The following is a 21,763-nucleotide window of genomic DNA, read 5'->3' as shown; positions in this document are numbered from 1 at the left end:
TCTGTTTCTTAGCTGAGGGAAGGAGCATTGTCCGAAGACATTTCCATAGTCATGTGGCCAGCATGACCTTATACTGAGGTGCACAGAATGCTGTTACCTTCCCATCAAAGTGATAGCCATTTATCTACTCATATTTGCATGCTTTCTAACTGCTAGGTGGGCACTAGCTGGGGCAAATAATGGGAGCTCACCCTGTTGTGAGGTATTCAGGTCTCAAACTGAGGTATCAACTGCTGTAGTGCTAATCAGAACGTTATATCAATTTTTAAAATCTAATTAATGACTGCTGTTATCAGCTTCTTTAGTTTGAAAGCACAGAACCTTTAGAAAATTTTCAAAGGATGTGGAATGGCCTGTTCTTGACACCTCTTATCTAAAATATTACTTCACTAATGTTAAAGAGAAATGTTAAAGTATAGGGCTATTAAGGTGCTATTATACAGGTAGATACAGACAGCTTAATAATTTATAATTATGTAATTTTGATACTGTGTTGTCAAGGCAATGTATAATTCTAAGATAATGTTGGATTGCATCCAACGTGGTGCAAATATATTTTCTCCATGCCATAGAAATATCCTTTCCTTTCTTCCACTTAAGCCCTCCATAATCCACTTTAAAACTACACTGAAACATTTTCCGTGTAAGAGCAAGTCCATTTCACTGGAAGGTTAACAGAATTGGATATAATTAGTTTAGTATTAATTTATTAGACCCAGGCTTCACTAAATCTTTCAAAAGTCCACTGAAATCAGTAGAAATTTTAGTACTCATTATTAATATGACTAAATCTAAATACAATTTTATTTATTTAATTTTTGTGGTAATATCTCTAAGATGAAAATATTGTATGAAATATTTCAAATTTTCAAAGCACTGCTTAGATGGCTATAACATATGCTTTGGTTGACATAAAGAATTCTTATTATATACCATTATATTCTTTCCGAATGAATCTTTCCAAACTTGCCAGAATCTGCTCTCGATTTTGTTGTTCTGAGAAAGGAGGTGACAATTCATCTAGACAAATAAAAAAACAATTGAGGTATTTGGAAGTATCTAAAACCAAGCATAAGTTATTTTCAATTAATTCTTCTATGAACTTGTACAACAATTCTGTATTATTTACAGTATTTTACAAGGGTTTCATACAACAACCGTTTGAGACCTCTCGTTTTCTCATTGTTTTCTTAAATCTTTTTTCTCTCTCAAAAAAAATCCATTTTGGAATTACAAAATCTGGTGATTTCGAACATATCCTTGATGTTTTTATAAACCTTATTGTCAGACACATGGCAAAGTCCAAACTGTCATGTTTACCTGAATGTAAATTGAAACACAGGAGCCTATGTTATTGATGGCAGTACATTAATATATTTCCACCGAGTTAAGTTAAAATCTCATAATAATCTCTACAAAAATTTGAACCTATTCAAAAAGACAAAAAAGTTACTTACCAAAGCACCTTTTACATACAAGATCAAGTATTTCTCTAAATCTATTTGTCATTGGCGGTAGTGGGTTTAAATCAATTTTCTTAAAATCTTCTGGGCAATCACTTTTGGAATGGCCATCCCTTTTGCAGATACTGCATACTATAGTTGGAGGCTATGAAAAAAACAAAATAGTATTTTACACACTGGGTTATTTCTCTAAATGGTATGTGTATGTGTCAACTTATGTACTGTATGTTTGATAATGGAAATACATTGTTGCATAGTTCAGAAAGAAAATTAAAATTAAATAAATGAAGTAATTTAACAAAATATAAAAGGAATTTTGATTTTACCTTTCCAGAAGTCAAAATAAATTTATCGAACACATAATGCATGTCTTCTATGGTGACTTCATCTCTAATGTCTTGAGTTTCCTCTACTGCTTTGCAATTGTGCGAGGTAGCTGATATGCTAGTGCCTGAGCACATGCTATCTGTTGGATATTCCATTACTGAATCCAGTCTTTCAGTGTCTGATAATCCACTAACAGAATCTATATCAAGGGATTTATGTTCATTAAAAACACAACAGTGGCTTAGTTCTTCTTCAGTTGAAAGCTCTTGATCATCCTTTCTTTTAAGTGATTTGTGTTCTAATTCACAGCATTCATTAGTAATAAACGATATAGTTTCTTCTTTATCTCCAGAGTCTGTGTTTATAATTTCTGAGTTTGCTAAAAAGCTTTTAAGTTTCTCAGTACATCTCCTAGTCATAGATTCCATTTCGTTACATTCATTAAATTTACACTCCTGTAAATTACATCCATGACCTGGTTTATGTTTTCCTGTAACATTGGCCTGCTGTGGAAGGCAACAGTTGATTACAGGTTCTCCAGTTCTTTTGCTACCTATTTTTCCCTTTTCCTTTTTCTTGGTATCTGTTTTGGGCTTAGTCTCATCTTTACTCTGGGGACATGCAAAGTATTTATACGCTGTCCTGAACCTCTCCAGGATGTATTCAAACACCATCTGGCTGTTCAGACTCCGTGCAACATTTCTTTTTAGTGCAAAGGGATCTAAAAAAAGGAAACAAAATATGTTATATACTGCTTTTCAATTAGGAGTTTCAAAGATGAGGTCAATATACTGCATTTTAAATAGACCTGTTACATTTTAATTGTTTGACTCCTGAAAACATTTAACCTATTACAAAAGAAAATAATTTTAAAATAAACATTTATAAAATCATCAGATGTTGACTGTGATCTAAAAAGAATAGGAACTAAAAATAATTTTTAAAAATTATTTAAAAATAAAGCAAATACTCTTTGTTTTTTTCAGAATTTTCATATCTACTTTTATCAGTTTAACTAATAAACTCTATAAATATCCATGATTTTTAAAAAATTAAGTGATAACATAATACAAACATTTTATCTATAGATCATATGCAAAAAAAGTTTTCTTCTTGAATCTCCTTTGTTACAATGTTAATATATGAAAAACAAAGAGCAAAACAATAAAGAAAGGCTTCCATTCTGCTTAGCATAGGTGCTCAAAAGGTACTTTTTTGTGTTATTTCTATCTACAGTAACATCAAAGTGTGAGGAAAAGGAAATGAAGTAGTTCTTGCCGACAATTAATTAGCAATTAATAGCAACCTAACATCATTAATTCTATACAAATATGTACTGTTTAGTTAGAGAGACAATTAAATGCAATTCACTGTAATTCACTTTACTAAATTAAACCTTTTACTTACGAGGCCAGCTGTGTTGAGAATGAAAATACCTTAGATACATTTAAAAACTACAGTTTTTATAGCATACATCAGTGTGTTATGTATGAAAAATCAGGTATATAAGGCAACTGGTAAATCATTTATAAAAACATTTACAAAAAGCCATACCTTCAATGGCTATTCGCCTTTTGGGCCAGTTTTTGTTTTCTCTGGTTAAAAGTTCTTGTACCCGTATGCTGATAACATGTTCTTCCAAAGCAAATTCCAGTGTATAAAACTTCAACAATTCTAACCAGAGTTGTCCCAGAGATATCTGGTGTGGTATTTCCAATGATAATGGAGACTGAAAGAAGCAAGAAATTTTTTTTAAAAAAGCCTGTTTTATTCTCATAGCTTAAAATGTTTTATTTTCAGGTCAGTAAACAAAAAGAGTACTAATAAATACTGGGCCTCTGGTGGCTCAGACTGCTAAGACAGTCTGTTATTAACACAGCTGCTTGCAATTACTGCAGGTTCAAGTCCCACCAGGCCCAAGGTTGACTCAGCTTTCCATCCTTTATAAGGTAGGTAAAATGAGGACCCAGATTGTTGGGGGCAATAAGTTGAATTTGTATATAATATACAAATGGATGAAGACTATTGCTTGACATAGTGTAAGCCGCCCTGAGTCTTCGGAGAAGGGTGGGATATAAATGCAAATAAATTTTTAAAAAAAGTACTTTGCAATTAACAGGAATCACTTACATGGCCTTTTTTCTCCTTTGGATTATTCTGAACATCTGGCTCCAAGGCTGTTGTACTCTTGCTACCATTTCTCTGCTGTTCTCCTTTAGATTTGCCTTCTAAAGTATTCACATTTTTTCCTCCATTATTTGATAGTTTGTATTCCCACACTACAAACTTCTTATCTTTTATTCCCTTCAGTTGATAATCATCAGCCTTCTTAGAATCAAAGCCTTCGATCTGAGAAACAAAGTGCTTTTTATATGTAATCTTATAAATTTTATAAGATGAACACTTATATTATAAACAGTTATAATATACTATAAATGATAGCTATATCTAGTTCTGATTATGAACCCAAAAGCTTCTTTAGGAACTTTCCCAACAATTCTTAAGTAATTCCTCAGTACCATTGAATAAATCATATGATTGAGTTAAAAACTTACCCAGTTGCCTAAATATGATGGTAGGATATGTGGTTCTCTTTGTTGAAGGAAAAATATTACCATTAAGGCAAATGAATATGAAGGGATTCCACCTTCTGCCTGGCAGTCAATATGACACAGCTATAAAAAAGGGAAAATTATGTACTTGTTAGATTTTTTAAAATTTTGCACGTATTTTTCAAGCATTTTTCATTTTTACACTATATATAGCAAATGTAGGCTAAAGACCAAGATAGCAATACAGAGCAGAATTCCCCAACCTTTCCAGCTTCGCAAACCCTTTTTGCAAAGATGACTGGAGCCTATAGAGATGCAATCTCTCACCCCTACAAGCCTCAGCAAGAGAGGTTGGCGAGGAGCAGGGAATGATCACTTCCAAGTTATGTGATTCACTCCTAAGAATCCTTCGCTCCTAAGAATCGACAGGCTCCATTACATTCGTAACTCAAGGATTACCTATATATTACCAGTCTGCTTTACCCAGGAAGGTTGACTCTAGTGACCATCTAACTATAGTCGCAGATGAGGCTATACTTCATTGCTGTTGTTAGTTGGGAAGTCATATCCAATCCTTCGCGGCCCCATGGACAATGTTCCTCCAGGCCTTCCTGTCCTCTACCATCCTCTGGAGTCCATTTAAATTCAGAAGCTATACTACTGAATTCAAAACTTGTGTGCAATCTGGGGGCTGTCTTAGACTCAACAAGTCCTGCTCAAAGAGCAGGTGGCAGCTGTAGCCATGAAGGTCTTAGAACATTGGCACTGATTCTGGATTACAAGGCCTTTCAGATGGGGACTCTCATGTCCTCATCACTTTCAGTTGGATTACTGCAATACACTCTACATGAAGCTGTCCTTGGAGATCATTTGAAAGCTACAAAGCCTTGGTTATTTGAATGAGTGGTTATCGTCTCAGTTCTTAAAAACTGAGTCTTCTCCAAGGTTCTGGAGAAGGTTAGCTACTGAGCCTGTCAGGTGTATTTTGTGTAATCCTTGGAAGTTACATTTGGAAATATATATTATTTAACTCCGCTTTTTTTAAAATCATGTAAGCCACCCAGAGTTCATTTGGAGTTAAGTAGCCTTAAATGTAATAAATAGATAAATATATAATTAAAAGTTCTAAAGTTCACTAAAGATTATCAATTTTATTTGTTTAGTTAAAAATATTGGTAGAATATTTTAAAGAAATCTTGTGTGTTTTGACAGAAGTTGAAGATAAATTCAACTGTTGGTTACATTTTCAATTAGAGGTGAAACAGACACTATATTTAATTGCTATAACTTTGTTATGTGTATTTTGATATCTAATTATTTGAGATTTCAGGTTATATATTTATCTTAATATTTTGGCCATACAGATTTCATGATTTAGTTATATTATTTCTGATACAATCCCCGCCTTTTCTGCACATTGGGTTAGTCCTAATAAAAGTAATGCCCAAGTAATATTTTCAGAATCGTGGGTGTGAACCACAGAACCTATTTTATCAACAATTTCTGATTCAAGAGAGATTTTCTTCTAACAGAAATACATAATTAAAATGACTTTTTGTTATATTACCCTACATTAGAATATTATCACTACTACTGGTAGTTTATACATTTAATACACACAAGGAACAAATATATATTTAAAACTTACTCTAGCCCAGTAGCGAAAAGCCAACACCAAAGGAACAAGGACTGGCTCTAGTTTGCCAAGCGCAGCAAGCAGGTCAGTTGTAAGGCAGGCCACATCATTTCCAGCACTTACTTTACAAGTTAAACCACTGACGTTGAAACAAATTTTGAGAGAAAGTGTAAGCTCTACCACTTCTTGTGAATGAAATTTGAAAAAAAAATAAAACACCAAAAACATCCAATATTTTTGTTTTAAATGTGCAATTTGCATTCTTTTCACAGTATAGTTTTCCCCAAAAGATATAGAAATCTATTTATTTTAAAGTAACTTTAATGAAAAGATTATGAATGTATGCAGATCTTATATTTTAAAGTCAGTTTGTCATGTGCTTAATATTTTGTCTGAACTGTTATTATTGATTCTGAGACAGTTATAAATATCCTCCTTAACAAATTGAGAAAATAATTTTAAATTAAGTCCTTTGCAATGCAAAATGTCCTACAACATTCAAAATTAAGGTGATATCTTAGCCATTATCTTCTGAAGATAAACATATACAAAAAATACACAAACCTTTTAACATCTTTACAAAAAACAACAGGAACTTTGGCATGGAAATCTGATTCCACATCAGAGTAAGATCCTGAAGGAGAAAATAGAGCATATCAAATAAAAATCATTTTCATAGTACCTCCATGCTGATTAAAAGTCATCTGGTTAATACTTCTATGTATATCTCTGTAAAATCCTCTTATTTTCTCCACAATAGATTATGAAGAAATTAAGAAAGAAATAATGATGGCACAAACTTACCAGTATTTTTTAAAATATCGAGCACTTGTATCAGAACATCTGGATGAGTCATCTAAAATAATGAATGAAGTTATTTATTCTCACATTGATTCTATTTATTCTTGCATTGATTCTATTGAATATTAATACTGTAATCATAATACAAACATTTGTTCCCCAATCCTGTGTTTCCTGACACACAAAGAATATAGTATATTTTTGTATGACAAACATATGAAAATATATCTACATTTAGAAATGTACAGTTGTACAGATTAATAATTTTAACAACATTAACTCATATGTCAGCCTTTTTGCTACTCAGCATACTAAAGGAGTTACCTAAGAATAGGGTTTGCTGATTTAGGTTAGAGTTACCACTCCTGATAAACAGACAACAGCGAACACCTAGAGTTTTCTGTATCTAATGCTGATTCAAATTTTTGCAGTAGAGGTTATTGGGAAGTAAATAAATTGAACTGAAATCCAAATCCAAAATAATTTTCCTATTGGACTCAGTAAAGTTTCAAAGAGATCCAAGACTGAAATATATAAAACATCCTTCTGAAGTTACTTCACGAAGTACTGTAACTTGTTTCCACTTTTTGCAATTTAAGCAAAATCAGCATATTGGTTTGTTTTGTCTTACCTCCAGGCCTCATTGAAAAGTTACAAGTGGTGAACAAGGCTTCTCACATACACAGAAATCTCTTCTAACCTGCCCATTACCTACTAGAAGTATTGTACAAAGCCTCAAATTGATATAAGTGCTTAATTTGTCTAACAAGGAGAATGAAACTAGCTCAAGAATGAAAACTCTCTCTGAGGCATAAAACTCCTTGCTGAAACAAAACAGTTTCTTTGAACAGGTCTATATCTTGGTATATAGACCTGTTTGAGCTGCGATTTCAATGTATTAGACTACAGGTTTTTTAAATAGTGTGACAAATATTTAACTTACCGTTGAAGGAAATTTTATATCAATATTAACATCACTGGTTTTAAAAGCAAATCTAGTTAGACAGGATCCATACATCCTCAATGAACACTCTAGAAATAAAAAACATTTTGTAAGTGATCATGTAGTTGTGATCACTGTTCCCCCATACGTTTATATTATTACAGCTGTCCCCTAATTATGTTAAATTTCTATTCCCTGTTAAATACACAAATAAGACAGTACTTATGGAAGTCAAAGGCTCAGATACTCCCCTTCTCTTGTTTGTTTTACATAGACAGGGTTGATAAATGAATTATAATTCAGTTTTGGTTTATCAGATTCCGGTTTTTTATTGTTCTATGCAAACTGATAATCGTGGTTTAGCATAAAATCTGGAGACTTTTCCACTAGTAAATGTGATTCTTATATTCTATATATGTATTACTCTTATATATGTATTATATAAGTATCCATGTATGTGGATACATGTAGTATAAATCTGTACTAATATTAAGACATAAAAAAATGGGGTCAGGACATAAAAAATTGTATGGATACAGATTAAAATTAATGGCCTGAAAGTAAGGCACCTCATTTGTAAAATTATTTATTTCAATTTATATGGCCAGCCATGTCAATATTTTGATTCTGCACGGCTACAGTTTAACAATAATCTCACTATAGATATAATACGAAACTGGCAGCCAAAATTTTAAAAAACAATCATTAGTACAACATTCCATGGGTTCCACCACACCTTCAGCCCCTAGTCCACAGTAGTTAAGTAAAATTTCACTTAACAACAGAAAGTTTGGGTCATTGTGGTTATAAGTCGAGGACTACTTGTATAAGCAATTATCTTAATTTTGCTATTCTAATTCTAAAATACCCCGCTAGGTGGCAGCACTTAGCTGACCACGCTTATCTTAAAAAGTATAACCCCAATTGGACCTAGTTTGCATTTAGATGAAAGATACTAGGAAGTTACCTGGTAAGGATTGCTGAATAATCTTTTCCATATCATATACAATTTCTTGGCGGACTTTGAAATCATCATCAGATATTCCTTTTTCTTTTGCTGCCTCCATCAGCATAAAATTCAAAGCAGCAACTTGTACAGGGGAAGGGGAAGGGAGAGCACGGAGCTCATTTTCTTCTTGCTTTTCCTAATGAAAAACATAAAGATAAAAAGTAATGCTTTGAACTTTAACAGGAAAATCCTCCAAATATTAGTTTAATTATTCAAAAACCTATTAAAGCAAGTGTTAGAGTAATTTATTAAATAGAGTAAGAAAAGCAAGAGGGTCAGGTTGGTATTCATGTCATTATGGCTACTGAATGAAACATGAGCGAGACAGGGAAAAAACACAAGCCAACCACAGAAGTTTCAAGCCTGTAGCCAGTCCTGAAGCCAGTTTGAAATAGTCAGATAATCTGCTCTCTCAGCCGCCTGGAGTTGAGAAACCACCACTTACTCAATCACTACCTCATAATCATGGAAAGTTAAGAGGTTGCATTATGCTGCCCATCTTAAGATCTCGGTTCTCAAGACAATAGCTAACCACTGTTATCTTTAGGCAAGGAAAGTTTATTGCCTCCCTTACCTCTGAGGGGCATTTAAGATAACTCAGGTGTCTCTCAAAAGCTTTGGACCAGAAATTGTAAATAAAATTGGGCAAGGATCCAAGATAATATGTGATGAAATATATTGTTCAAAGCAGCCTAATCATTTCCTCAGGCATTATGAAAATGAGTCACTCTAATGATACAATTGTAAAAGGTAATCTCAGCATTGCACCCTGATCATGCTGTATGAGATTTTATCTACAAAACTAATAATAATAACAACTGAAGGTGTTGCCACAAGCTTAGAGTTCTGATTAGAACTAGAAGAAGAGGCAAGGCTGTCAGTCGTTTCAAAATCTAAAACAGCTCAGAGGTTGTAAGCTTCTCAATGTAGTATATACAGAAAAATTGTTTTTTTTTGTGCATGAATCACCTAAAAATAAACTTTCAAATGGACTTTTTGCTATGTCTTATGAGATTTAAGTCAGGTCCTCTCCTCCACCTGCGCTCCACTCATTTACCTTGTTGTTTCAAATCCCACAGTTCATCTGAGTTTACTACAAGGTCAAAGCAGGTAACAAACTATTTTTGGGAAACTGTGTCAACCGCTCCAATAGGTTCCTATCCCAAGAATCAACAGGGGCATGTATGTATTTCCAACTAAATCGAATTGGATAAAAAAAAATTGGGATACACCATGGTAACAGGGCCACTTACTTGTATAGATGGGATATAGCTACATATTCAAGCTTAACGGCATGATTAAGGTAGAATAAATCTGACTTATTCTCACCCACAGAATGAAGTTCTAATCACAATAAAATACCAAACTGAATTTGTGCACTGTGACCAACAGGAATAAGCCTATGGTTGTCAGGGCTATTATGAAACCACTTTAGACAAAACAACTCAAGGAGACATTGAAATCCCCCCCACACTATAACTCTAGGAATATCCAATATCAATTCTGAGACCAGCACAGCTTAGGCAGAGATTCCATTAGGCAGCAGGTTACATATAACAACAAAATTCCTAACCTATTCCTGTTCACATTATCTATAAGCCAGTTCTTTCACAAATACCATGGTAACCTTAGGAACCAAATCTGCACCTCTAGTCTTTGGCTTATAAGTACAAAATGCCTAGACTGAAAAACAGGACCCATACTAGCCCACGACTTTCTCTGCCATTTTTGTTATACGACAAGTAGCTCAATAACAGTTGGATCTTTTTTCACCATCAACTAAGTTCTTACAAGTATAACCCTGTACCTATTCATCTAGGTTGCTGTTAACCAACGTTTAAAAACTGTATCATGCATTTGAAACCAAGATTGAACTTCAGAGTGAAATTTCAAAAACTTATTCTAGCTTACCATGATATATAATAATATAAAAACTTACCATGATATTCTTTTTATGTCGTTTTTCTTTAATATGTTTATGAGCTCCCTGGATATTTTCAATATGAACTAAACACAGTTTACATAGGTACTGGCAATTAGAGTACTCTGGAGAGCGCTATGGAAAAACCACATATTTAAGATTTAGCAGCTAAAGTACATTTACCATAGAAGAGTACAGTACACAAAGATTGTCCCAACTCACTATAAAAGGGATATCCATTTACATAAGTAAACTTTAAAATATTTTAGACATACATCTTTCAATTTTCAGTTTTCAATTTTCAATTTTCAGACTGTGAAAACTTCTTTTTTCTACAGTAAGCATTGCTAATCAGGATTTGTTCCTGGAGCACATGATAGTTATGGGAAAACACTAAAAAAATCTGTGCATGTTGATTTTCAATACATTTCAAGCCTGAGTTGCAAAAGTCAGCCTAAACACTATAAATACTATAATACTAAAACAAAACTATACATAAAGTGTAATTAAGTATAGACATTAATGGCTTATCAACTATGAATAGGCTTCTTCAGTGTTTACTCCAAACCAAGAAATGTACCGTATATAATTCCTTCTGATTAACTGAAAAATTATCTATTCTCATCTATTACAGCAATGTGAAAGACAATTCAGAAGTATGTTTCCTGCCACGCTAAAAAGGAATCCAGAATTCTTCTAATCGAAAATTACAAGAATTTTTAAATTTAGGTAAACTTCTTCATACTATAAAATTTAAAGACAAATCCTTTAATTAAATTCTTCTTTTAAGTTAGATATAGTCTAGCATGCACAATACACAATACACAAATTAATACACAAATTAAATTCTGTACTTACTTTTTCCAAGCGGATAATATAATCTCTTTCCAGTCGTTCTTCAGCTTGTTTCAAGCCCAACTGCTCTTCTTCCATCAGTGTTGATTCATCCATGACAGCAACATTTTCTAAATAATCATTTTCTACCTTACTTTCTTTAGCAGAGTCAGAATTTTTTATTTTACCTTGTAAGAGAAGGTTGAAGAGAATATTTAATACATTTTTCAATCTAAATTCTTAATTTAAATCTAAATTAAGAAACCATGGAATGTACATATATCCTTTTTTTGAAAATTGTGGAAATTAAGTTTGGACATACTCATAAAAAATTAAAATTTAGATAAGTTTTATTGGATAATTCTCAATATTATTCACAAGGATCAAATATAAGACAGTTGTGAAGATTACTGAGAATCTCTTTATGAATGTCTTGAGAAATTAGGGAAAACACACACACACACACACACACACACACACACACACACACACAGAGTTCTCTTAGAAATTGTTTTGTTTAGCAACCGTTCGCTATTATGATGCTTATGAAAAAATAACCCACAACTAATCCTTGCATTTACTATAAAGCAGGGGTGAAATCTACAAAGTTTCCCTACCGGTTCTGTGGGCATGGCTTAATTGGTGGGCGTGGTTTGGTGGTCAGATGACTGGGTGGGCGTGGCCAATAACAATAAATAATAAAAATAATAAACAATGTATACAAAACAATAAGAGGAACCAAAAACCAACTTTCACACTTTACACACACACACAATACAACACAACTAACTCACACAAAATGTAAAAGCAGCTGCACTTCACCCAAAATGGCCCCTGCAACAAGCAGGAACCTCACTCTTTCACACTCTACACACACACAACACAACTGACTCACACACACACAAAATGCCACATACAGCTTTGTGAGATTTTGTGTGTTTGTGCAGTTAGAGTGAAAAACTACGGAAACACACCAAAACTCAGAAAACTGCACAAATATTTTATTATTTTTATTTATCTTTTTAGATCAGAGGTCTCCAATCTTAAGGTTTGTGGACTTCAACTCCCAGAGTTCCTCATTCAGCAAAGCAGGCAGTCAAAGCAGGCTGTAATCAGTAGCTGAAGAAAAGCATGGCGTTGCCAGCTCGAAAGGAGCAGTAATTATAGGCAAGTGAGAAGGGGGCATTGGGTGGGCATGGGTGGGGGCTCTTGTAAGTGAGGGCTGTTAAAAAATTATTTTAAAAGCCTGTGAGGATCAGGAAACTCCTCTGGGATCGCCAGAGGAAAAAAGTTTTTAAAAGCTCCTCTGACGATCTCAGCTGAAGTTCCCTCATAGCAGCCCAGAACTTCTTAAAATAATTGTTTTAAGCTTGTAGAAAACATGTTTTTAAAGGTTCTAGTGATGAGGAACTTATCTGGGATCGCCAGAGAAGCCTTTTAAAACCTCTTTTTTTTCTTTTTTTTTCCCTTCGGCTGAAGAGGTTTTATTTAAAAAAACTTTTAAAGGGTTCTGATGATCTCTGCTCAGCCATGCGATCATCAGAGGTTTTTTTTTTAACTTTTAAAGGCATGTTTTCGGCTGAAGAAAAACTGCTTTTAAAAGTAAAAAAAAACCACCTCTGCTGATGGTATGGCTCAGCAGAGGCAGGGGGTGGGGCCAGGGATTTTTGCTACCAGTCCTCTGAACCAGCAGCCACCATCGCTACCGGATCAGGCGAGCCAGTCCAAACCGGGAGCATTTCATCCCTGCTATAAAGGAAAATTGAAGTAAGATCATAACCACAGTAGCAATAGCAACCACTTCCCAAAATGTCGGAGTTGCTGGCCCCAATTGGGATCACTAAACAAGTGGATTTGTATGTACCAGTAGCTATAGCAATACTTATTTATACCGCTGCATAGTGATTTAGAGCACTCTGAGCAGTTTACAAATGTCACTACAATGTCCCCAACAATCTGGGTCTTCATTTTACCAACTCAGAAGGATTGAAGGCCGAGTCAACCTTGAGCCGGTCAGAATTGAATTCTTGGCTGTGGGCAGGGTTAACCTGCGATGTTGCATTCTAACCACTGCATCACTATGACTCCTTTGGTATATACCACAGCCATGGCTGCTATAGTGCACAGAGGCAGTTATTTTTATCTCATTCAGAGTAATATGATACAGATAGTCCTTGTGATACAACCGGAATGGAGCCTGCCAACTAGTCACATGTCACAATGGTGGTTAGGTGAAGCATCTCACCTAATGACTCTCCCATCCCTGCGTTCTCCAGCAAATTGTTAAAGCAATGCCCAGGTCACTAAATGGAGAATGTCCCAGGGGTAGGAGAAGCCCTTGGAGGCATAGCACAAACCAAGGCTCACCTGTTCTGGCCCTTCCGAGGCCTTCCCCCACTCCTGAGATGCCCTGTGTTCCACTTTGTCTCTCTCGTGTCCACAGGTCTTTTCCCACTCCCACAAGGTCTCCCCATATCTTAGATCTGATTTCCATCCCACCACACCAAACAACCTTCTCCCTGCCTTTAAAGAGCTGTAAGACTTTCCAGAGCACTGGAACCGATTGCTTTTTTGTGCAGCCAAATGGCACAGTTCCAGAAGCGACCACTGTTTTGTCCTAACTACTGCCATGTGGCCCAGAGATCAAATGCTTTGTTTTGCTGCCTTAAGGAGATCTGCATAATCTTGCAGGATTCAGAAGCTTCTGAAGTGCTATACAGATTTTATTAAGGCATCAAAATGAAGAAGTCCTGTCTACTTCTGCATGACAGCATGCAGAAAACTTCTGTAGCACTATGCAGACCCTTCATGAAGAAGAGATGACATTTTATTATATGAATGAACTTTCACTCATACAATGTTTGATCCCATTCGAAAAGGATCATTCTTCACTTAGTTTATAGAAGATAACTGCATTTAAATGATGGTTCTATAGCTTTCTGAAAATTCCTTTCAAACAGAAAAGCAACATAGCATGAAAAAAAAACTCAAGCTAAAAACGGCAAAATTAGTCGTGTTTAAATTAAGAAATTATTATAGCACGTTTTATGTAGCAAAATGCCAGAGTGTATTTTCAATTAGAATTACGAAGAATTACAAAGTCCTACAGAAAAGAATATTTTTTTTAATTTACATAAAAAGAAGAAATCAATCTGTTCCATTTAATAACATATACATAAGTAACACAAGGAAAAGCTTTTATTTCTGATAGGATTTTTAAAAAACACTTGAATGCACACTTACAGTAATCTTCAGATGTTTCTTCTACTGATCTTAAATCCAAATCACTTTTCTCCGAGTCATTGCACCAATTAACATTAATTTTGGAAGTATCCTCTTTTAGTGGATTTTCCAATTCAAGAGTCCCTCTCTGGGCAGTTGGTAAGATTTCTGTACTGGTACCATTTTCTAAAATATGAGAAGTTGGAAGGTTTTCATGTGCATGCTGAACTTTTAACGCTTTCTGATTTTCTACTGCTATTGATACATTTGGTAATCTTTTTCCTTTGCTATGATTCTGATCCTGAAGACCTGATCCCATGTCTTTATATCCAGGAATGCAACTATTTGTCTTACGTGATTTATTTTCTCCTGACTTTTCAGGACAAACATCATTTTGCTTAATCTTTTTGAAGCTGTTACCATTTGTAGAACTTTTTCCAACTTCTTTTATAGACTTGTCATTTTTGTTAGTTTTATAATTTTGATTGGTTACAGCTCTGGCAGTCTTGCTTTCTTCACACACAATACGGGTGGATTTTCTTATGTCATGATTTCCACTTTTTGGAATCTTGCCTTCTTCCATTATTAAGAAGACTTGCTTTTCTATCACTTGAGAAGATCTGAAACGAAATTTTCAAAAAATTTTCAGCAACAATTTGGATGGAGCAAAATCCTCTGTTCAAGCAAGGTATCTGGATGATTGTCTGGAAAAAACAAACATGTACAAATATTACTACAAAACATAAAGCAATATTCCTCAATGTGGTATCCTGAGCTAGTACAGACATATGAAACAGATGGCAGTAGCTTTTAAAGCAACCACGCAAGCCTAGAAAAAAAATGGGGCTGCTTTATCAATTTTATGAAATGCTTCATAAGCCCTCTTATGTGCATCAAAGCATGTGTAATTGAAAGACTTGTGTAAGTCTATGTTATATTTTATTCAGCTAAAATTAGTTTTTATTACTATAAAACATCAGATTTCTAACCAAGATTAGATATAAATTAGTGCAAGATACTAAAGAAAGAGGTTTGGGCTTGCCACATTTGAAATTGTATTTTGATGTTTGTTGTTTGGTCTGGCTTAAAGAGTATGTGACTCTCCAAACCAAGAAGCTATGTGATCTGGAGGACCATGAATTAGATTTGTATGGCACGCCTACTTATGATAAGGTTAACATAAACATTGATTTCAACAATCACATTATTAGATGTGTCATCCTAAGGGTTGAAATAAATGTAAAGTTCTCCACAAAGATGACTCTTTAGGTCAGTGGCTCCCAATCTTTTGGGCACCAGGGACCAGTTCTGTAGGGAGGTTTCCATGGACTGGAGGGGGCATGGTTTTGCATGCTGTTTGCATCCTGCAGATGGGGCTTCACTTGTTTGTGGGGCCCAGTTGCTGGCATGTTGTAGACCAGTGCCAGTCCATGGACTGGGCTTGGGGATCCTTGCTTTAGGTGTCACCACTGGAAGCTTTATTTAGAAAAGAAATGGTGGTGAGGTCAGACTGGTGGACTTATGGTCAAATAATATTTTTTTAATTATGGTGAACCTATACACAAATCCAAAAATGAGTTGTAATTTGAAAGACATGTCTGTCACTGGTTTATATATTTACAATTGAAAGAAAGGTTTAAATTAGATGCATTCATTTGGAAAAAATGAACTGGAAATTCTATTGTGTGATAATGATGAACACATTATTGCTAAGTTTTATAAACTGATATTAAAATTGAATTTGGAGAATGAGTATATGAAGCATTGTATGATCCAATGGGCAAACAATTTTGGTTATAATGCTTGAACAACATGTGGGGGAAAACATGGATGAAGTTTTACATTAAGTTATAATTTAAAAGAAACATTTTATGAAATTATATACTGTCAATATCTAACACTGGATAAATTGTCAAAAACGTATAAAGGTACTTCAAATGTATGTGGAAATGTAAATGTAAAGGAGGGTTTTTTTTTACCATCTATGGTGGACCTGTAACAAAGCAAACAAATATTGGTGTAGGAAAAATATATAATTGTAACAAAAGTGACAAGTCCCACTTTGCCTGGAGAAGGATAAAAACATTTTTCAAAAAAGTAGTGATTCCCTTTTAAATTTCTTAAATGAGTTAATGTAAAAAAAAAATCATTCACAATTAGATAGCTACTAACTTCAAACACAGGATAATGTTCCTTGAGCACTGAAAGACTCAAAAAGGACAGTGAAATATAAATCTTTCTATTACTGTATACCAATGACCTGTTTACAAAACCACTATTTTTTTCAAAATAATTATAATAAATGAATACTATTATAATAAAATTGCACAAGCATAATGTTGTCAATCTTGGGAAAACACTAAATATTACTTTTTAGGTGATTATCCTCAATATGCATATGTTTATGTTCACAACTTTTCAAGCATGTTAAATTAATAAATACACAATCTGTGATGTCTCCAGTTTTTGTTAAGACATGAATTAAATAACTGCATGCTACTGATTTGTAATATCTGAAATAAAGACATTCAATATAAATAATTTTCAAGTATTATATACAAATACAGTAAGCATGAGTTATTTATTTCTATTAATTATTTTACTTTAGATTATTTGGTTAGAAAAATTTCTGGTATTTACATACCAAAATTAACATACATGAAATTAACATAACTTTTGTTAAATTGGATAATGAAAAGTCTTACTTCAGAAGCTCCTTAGTTTAAATTTTTCTAATTCAGCATTTTGCAAGAAACCATATTATTGGATAAACAAGTAAACTAGTAAAAATAAGTAAACAGTAATCATATAGTTTTAGACTTAACATAAATACTAATCTATATTCCTTTGGTTTTAAAATTAAGAATATTTTAAAGGTCATAACATATTTGTACAAATCAATAGCAATAATCTGATTATCTAAACACTAAATTCCTAAATACAGTTTATTTATTTAACAAATTTCTACATCAACCATCTCACCTAAATGAATTTGGGCAGTTTACAATAAAAAACACAGTAGTATAAAACATGCTTGAATTGAAACAAAGTTAAAATAAAAATTTATGAAAGGTGGGAGGTGCCCTCAAGCCACCTACCATCCTCAGGGTTTCATATCACTCTTAAATCCTCAAAATTACAAAAAAAACCAAAAACCCACAACCCAAGATCTTGTTGTGGTCCCAGAAAGCTTGGATCATTTTGCCTGCATGCAGGCCCAATGAATCACACCAGACAGGTAGAAAGGAAAAGGTTTATTTGTAAGTAAAGAAGTTAATAAAAAGCAAGTTTCAAATGGGCACAACTCTGCTTAGATTGGACCCCTTTTATACAATTTTGAAAAACATATATTGCCATGAACCAATCATGGATGCTCAAATTGTAAACCAATCATTAAGAGAAACATCCCGCATAGATAGAACTTCAAGAGGTCTTAGTAATACAGATCAGCTAAAGGTTACAAGTTAAAGGTTACAAGATAGACTAAGACCTTTATCTTATCAATAACATTCCTCCTTAGTAAGCAACTTGGTATCAGGTCTGCTCATCATCTTTATGGTCAGGCATTCCTGAGCAGAAGACAGATGGTCTGCTCAAATTGGTGTCATTTCTGCTTAACAAAGCAGTTCGCCAATGCTAACCACACCAAGCAATGCAAAGCACCATTCCCCAGTTACTGCTATACACTAAAGAATAATGTGTGAAATCCTAAACAATACCTTAATACATGAATAACAAATAGTTTATGAATACTATGGATAAATATAACCGGGCTAAATGAATTGAGTTATCATTGCTACCGGAATAGGTTGTACATGATTGTCCAATTGATACTTAATTGTTCAAAACAAGGTGTAAAATGATTCAGATTTCATAAAGAAATTCAAAGAGTGAAAGATAACAAAGAAGAGAGACCAAACTAGAAATGAAAATAACCATACTAGACTTTTCATTTGCAAAGAAAGAACTGGGGAAGACTGTATTTAGAAAGAAAGATAAAGGAGATGAGATGAATTCATCTCCCTTTGATACCACTAAATCAGTCCTCAGTTCAGACAGAAGTACTAGTAGAGGTGACCTATCACAAAAAGATAAGTTATAAATAAGGCTGGTGCACTTTTCACCTATATGTTAATTTTGCTTTTAAAATCAGATCTACATTCTTTAACATATTAATATTTATTTCACTTTTTATATATTGTCTACTTCCCCAGATTCATATTTAAATGCACAGCTTTGCTGGATTGTTATTTTTGGCCATATGTTTTGCTCATAATCAAATATTTTTTGAAATACTTTAATACTGCTTCCTACTTAAAGATGTTAATAGTAAATGCTCTTGTTTTATACTGATGGATTTAAATTGACTTTTTACTGTTGTTTTAATAATATATTTATGTACTTTTTCTGGAAACCAATAATAAAATTAAAAGCATGGTAGTATCCTCATCACTATATACAGTTAACATGAATAACTACTTTATTTTGTTTAATATACAAAGATACAGTATATTATAAAAGATGACTTTTACTAATCTAAAATACTACTACTTAATCAACTAATAAATTCAGCTAAAGTGGTAGATCTTAGCATATTTTTAAACATGGGAGCAAGTATTTTCTGAAAATGAAAACCGTTTAAGGTGCAGTGGTATAAAATTGTCTCAGAATAACCTATACAAGGAGATTTGGAGAATGCATATTAAACTTATCACTTAAAAAAAGTTTGTAAAGGGGTTGAAATGACTTCTCCATTTTCTTTGGAAAAACAGCATTTCTGGGTAAAAAGGGCAACTCAAAATTGGCATGCTAAGATTTCTTGCTGTAATAATGACATATTATCATTGCTGCATAGTTAACTTGCTTTTGCTTCTTAAATTCCTTTAATCTTTGAAATTATAAAAATGCCATGAGCTTATTGCCTATAAATGTTAACAAATATTAACATATTAACATCCTGAAATTGGGAAATAGTTTAACAGTGTTTAGAAGAAACACTTTTCATACAAGGAATAATAAAATGACAATATTTGCTATTATGAAGGTGATATCTACTAATTTAAGTTTAGTTTTAAAACAGAGGAAATATAGGACTATCAATAACTGGATTTGATGTCTGACTCATAGGCAATATATTTAAAATAACAGCTAGCAAAAAGTTGGGAGGCTATTACCTTTCCATATATGCATATATTTGGTTAACTATTATGTGACACACAATGCTGTATTTTAGCCTGATCCAATAAATATTTTAAATTCTTATGATCAAGAGTTGTACATGTATAAAAACTCCTAAATACAGATGTTATTCAGAATGTACCACTTAGTGCATGCCTTAATATAGCCAAATATTACATAAAGAGGATAATATCATTGATTCTATTTTATTCCTATTTGTATATTTTAGTAAAAAAAATGTACACTTGTTGCAAGATACCAATTTATTTGCTATCAAAAATGCACATATAAATTTCAAAAAGCTTTCTTCCGTTATAGTAATATCCTTATTTTAGCAAATGACCAACCCTTAAATTATTACCGTTTCTTTTTCTGTCACTGAAATGCTCATATGTATGCTCTTATAAACTGTATACATTAGAGAGATACTGCCAGAAAAATATCAGATCCATTCAGCCCAGGCATTTTTTTTCTAGTTCTATGTTGGGCTATCACTTACAGAAAAAAAACTTAACTCATGAAAACACTCAAAGTGTTGATACAAACTCAGTAATTTTGAAAATGTTAGGCACATCTTCATATGGTTAAGAGAATATTACAGTGAATTAACATTAAACAGGAGCACAAAGTAAAAGCATGCCCATTTAACATTTTGTTTTTTAAAAAACGGCTTGACTGTAAAATTGGCCGTTGCCATTTCACCTGATGCAGTGAAAACAAGTACATGCATAAACTGCACTATATACAGAATCATGACTCCTTACCTATTGTTTTTGTGGTGTACAAAGCAGGCAGGAGGTAAATTTGTAACATTTGGTGAAGTGGGATGCCTCAGTTTTCCTGTTTGCAAAATGCAGATAATTAGCCTTTTAACTGGTTGAATACAGGAAAACTTTTTATTACCAGAATATCCAAAGAGAAAACAAAGTAATGCTATGGCAGAAAGCCAAAACCTTAACACATCGACAACTCTAAATAAAATAAAATCCGTATTCGACACAATAGGCTCCTTAGGGGCGGCGGGGGGGGGGTGATTTTTGTTCATGGAAGCCTTTATAGACCCCATTAGTTTCTATTCTGCTCTGCTAAAGGCCTTCCAGGGACCTGCAATTTTAAAATCAACACGTAAAAAAATCTTAAAGAGTTGACAAGAAAAAGCCCTTGAATGTGTCCCAAGAGCTCTTCTCCTAGCAAAACCTACAAGTAGCATTCTCAAATTAGTTTTCTATCGCAACGTCGCAACTCTTCATAGGACGCCACACCAGATAAAATCCCCCCTTCGCGAACCCTCAAAATATATGTGCAGTTTAAAAGCCGCTATTTTCAATTTTCTGCGGGCTTCCGATTAACAAACGCCCCCCACCCGAGCCACCCAAAACAACTCTCTGCTAGGCATGCACGGACGGCTTCGCTCAGGCCTTCGCTTCGAAACCTTCCCTTCCCCGCCCCTAGAAACAAAAGCAGGGAAACCAAAGTCAGGTCCCAAAGACCTTAGTTGGGAGGACCGGTGAGGAAATAGGGGAGCGGGGCTCTGGATATATAGCCTCCTAAACAGAGACCCTCCGAGGTAACTTTAAAGGAGGGGGGGCGAAAAAGCGTTGGCGTACCTTCCTCTCTCTCCCCCCCTCCTCCGAAAATTACTTCAGCCCCCAAGAAAGAAAAGAGTCCAGCCGGGGCCAACCCATGCAGGAGCGTCTCGACTCCCTTTCTCCCCTCCCCGCTTGGGACGCAAATACCTGGCTGTCACCCCAGGGATGTCCCGGCCGCGTCCCACTCCATGTCTTGCTCCGGCAGTTGGAGGCCCAGACGCGAGCGCCTCAATCTGGGCCGGCCGCCATGTCAGCCGCGGCGCGCACTGCATTGTGGGGGAGGGGAAG

The 21,763-nt window shown here is 34.3% G+C and overlaps 1 protein-coding gene across 3 annotated transcripts in view; it reads right to left on the bottom strand.

The window, feature by feature from the left end:
• TUT4 (terminal uridylyl transferase 4) overlaps positions 1 to 21,763 on the bottom strand; it is a 39,860-nt gene extending 18,097 nt beyond the window's left edge. Inside the window, exons 1-16 of one of the 3 annotated variants that reach the window (XM_058179228.1) lie at positions 21,623 to 21,763; positions 20,651 to 20,726; positions 14,730 to 15,412; positions 11,511 to 11,674; positions 10,671 to 10,787; positions 8,690 to 8,867; positions 7,723 to 7,811; positions 6,783 to 6,834; positions 6,543 to 6,612; positions 5,991 to 6,117; positions 4,346 to 4,465; positions 3,921 to 4,139; positions 3,345 to 3,519; positions 1,790 to 2,511; positions 1,458 to 1,608; positions 934 to 1,020 (exon numbers count right to left, since the gene is read on the bottom strand). In XM_058179228.1, the coding sequence (XP_058035211.1) occupies positions 934 to 1,020; positions 1,458 to 1,608; positions 1,790 to 2,511; positions 3,345 to 3,519; positions 3,921 to 4,139; positions 4,346 to 4,465; positions 5,991 to 6,117; positions 6,543 to 6,612; positions 6,783 to 6,834; positions 7,723 to 7,811; positions 8,690 to 8,867; positions 10,671 to 10,787; positions 11,511 to 11,674; positions 14,730 to 15,291 (2,833 nt within the window). In that variant the 5' untranslated portion in view covers positions 15,292 to 15,412; positions 20,651 to 20,726; positions 21,623 to 21,763. The remainder of the gene's footprint in view (positions 1 to 933; positions 1,021 to 1,457; positions 1,609 to 1,789; positions 2,512 to 3,344; positions 3,520 to 3,920; positions 4,140 to 4,345; positions 4,466 to 5,990; positions 6,118 to 6,542; positions 6,613 to 6,782; positions 6,835 to 7,722; positions 7,812 to 8,689; positions 8,868 to 10,670; positions 10,788 to 11,510; positions 11,675 to 14,729; positions 15,413 to 20,650; positions 20,727 to 21,622) is intronic. The other 2 variants (XM_058179227.1, XM_058179229.1) reach the window with 2 other exon arrangements.

The sequence above is a fragment of the Ahaetulla prasina genome, chromosome 3 (assembly GCF_028640845.1).
Source record: "Ahaetulla prasina isolate Xishuangbanna chromosome 3, ASM2864084v1, whole genome shotgun sequence".
NCBI lineage: Eukaryota > Metazoa > Chordata > Lepidosauria > Squamata > Colubridae > Ahaetulla > Ahaetulla prasina.
The sequence above is the reverse complement of the archived record's forward strand: the minus strand, read 5'-3'. Positions and strand labels throughout refer to the sequence as shown.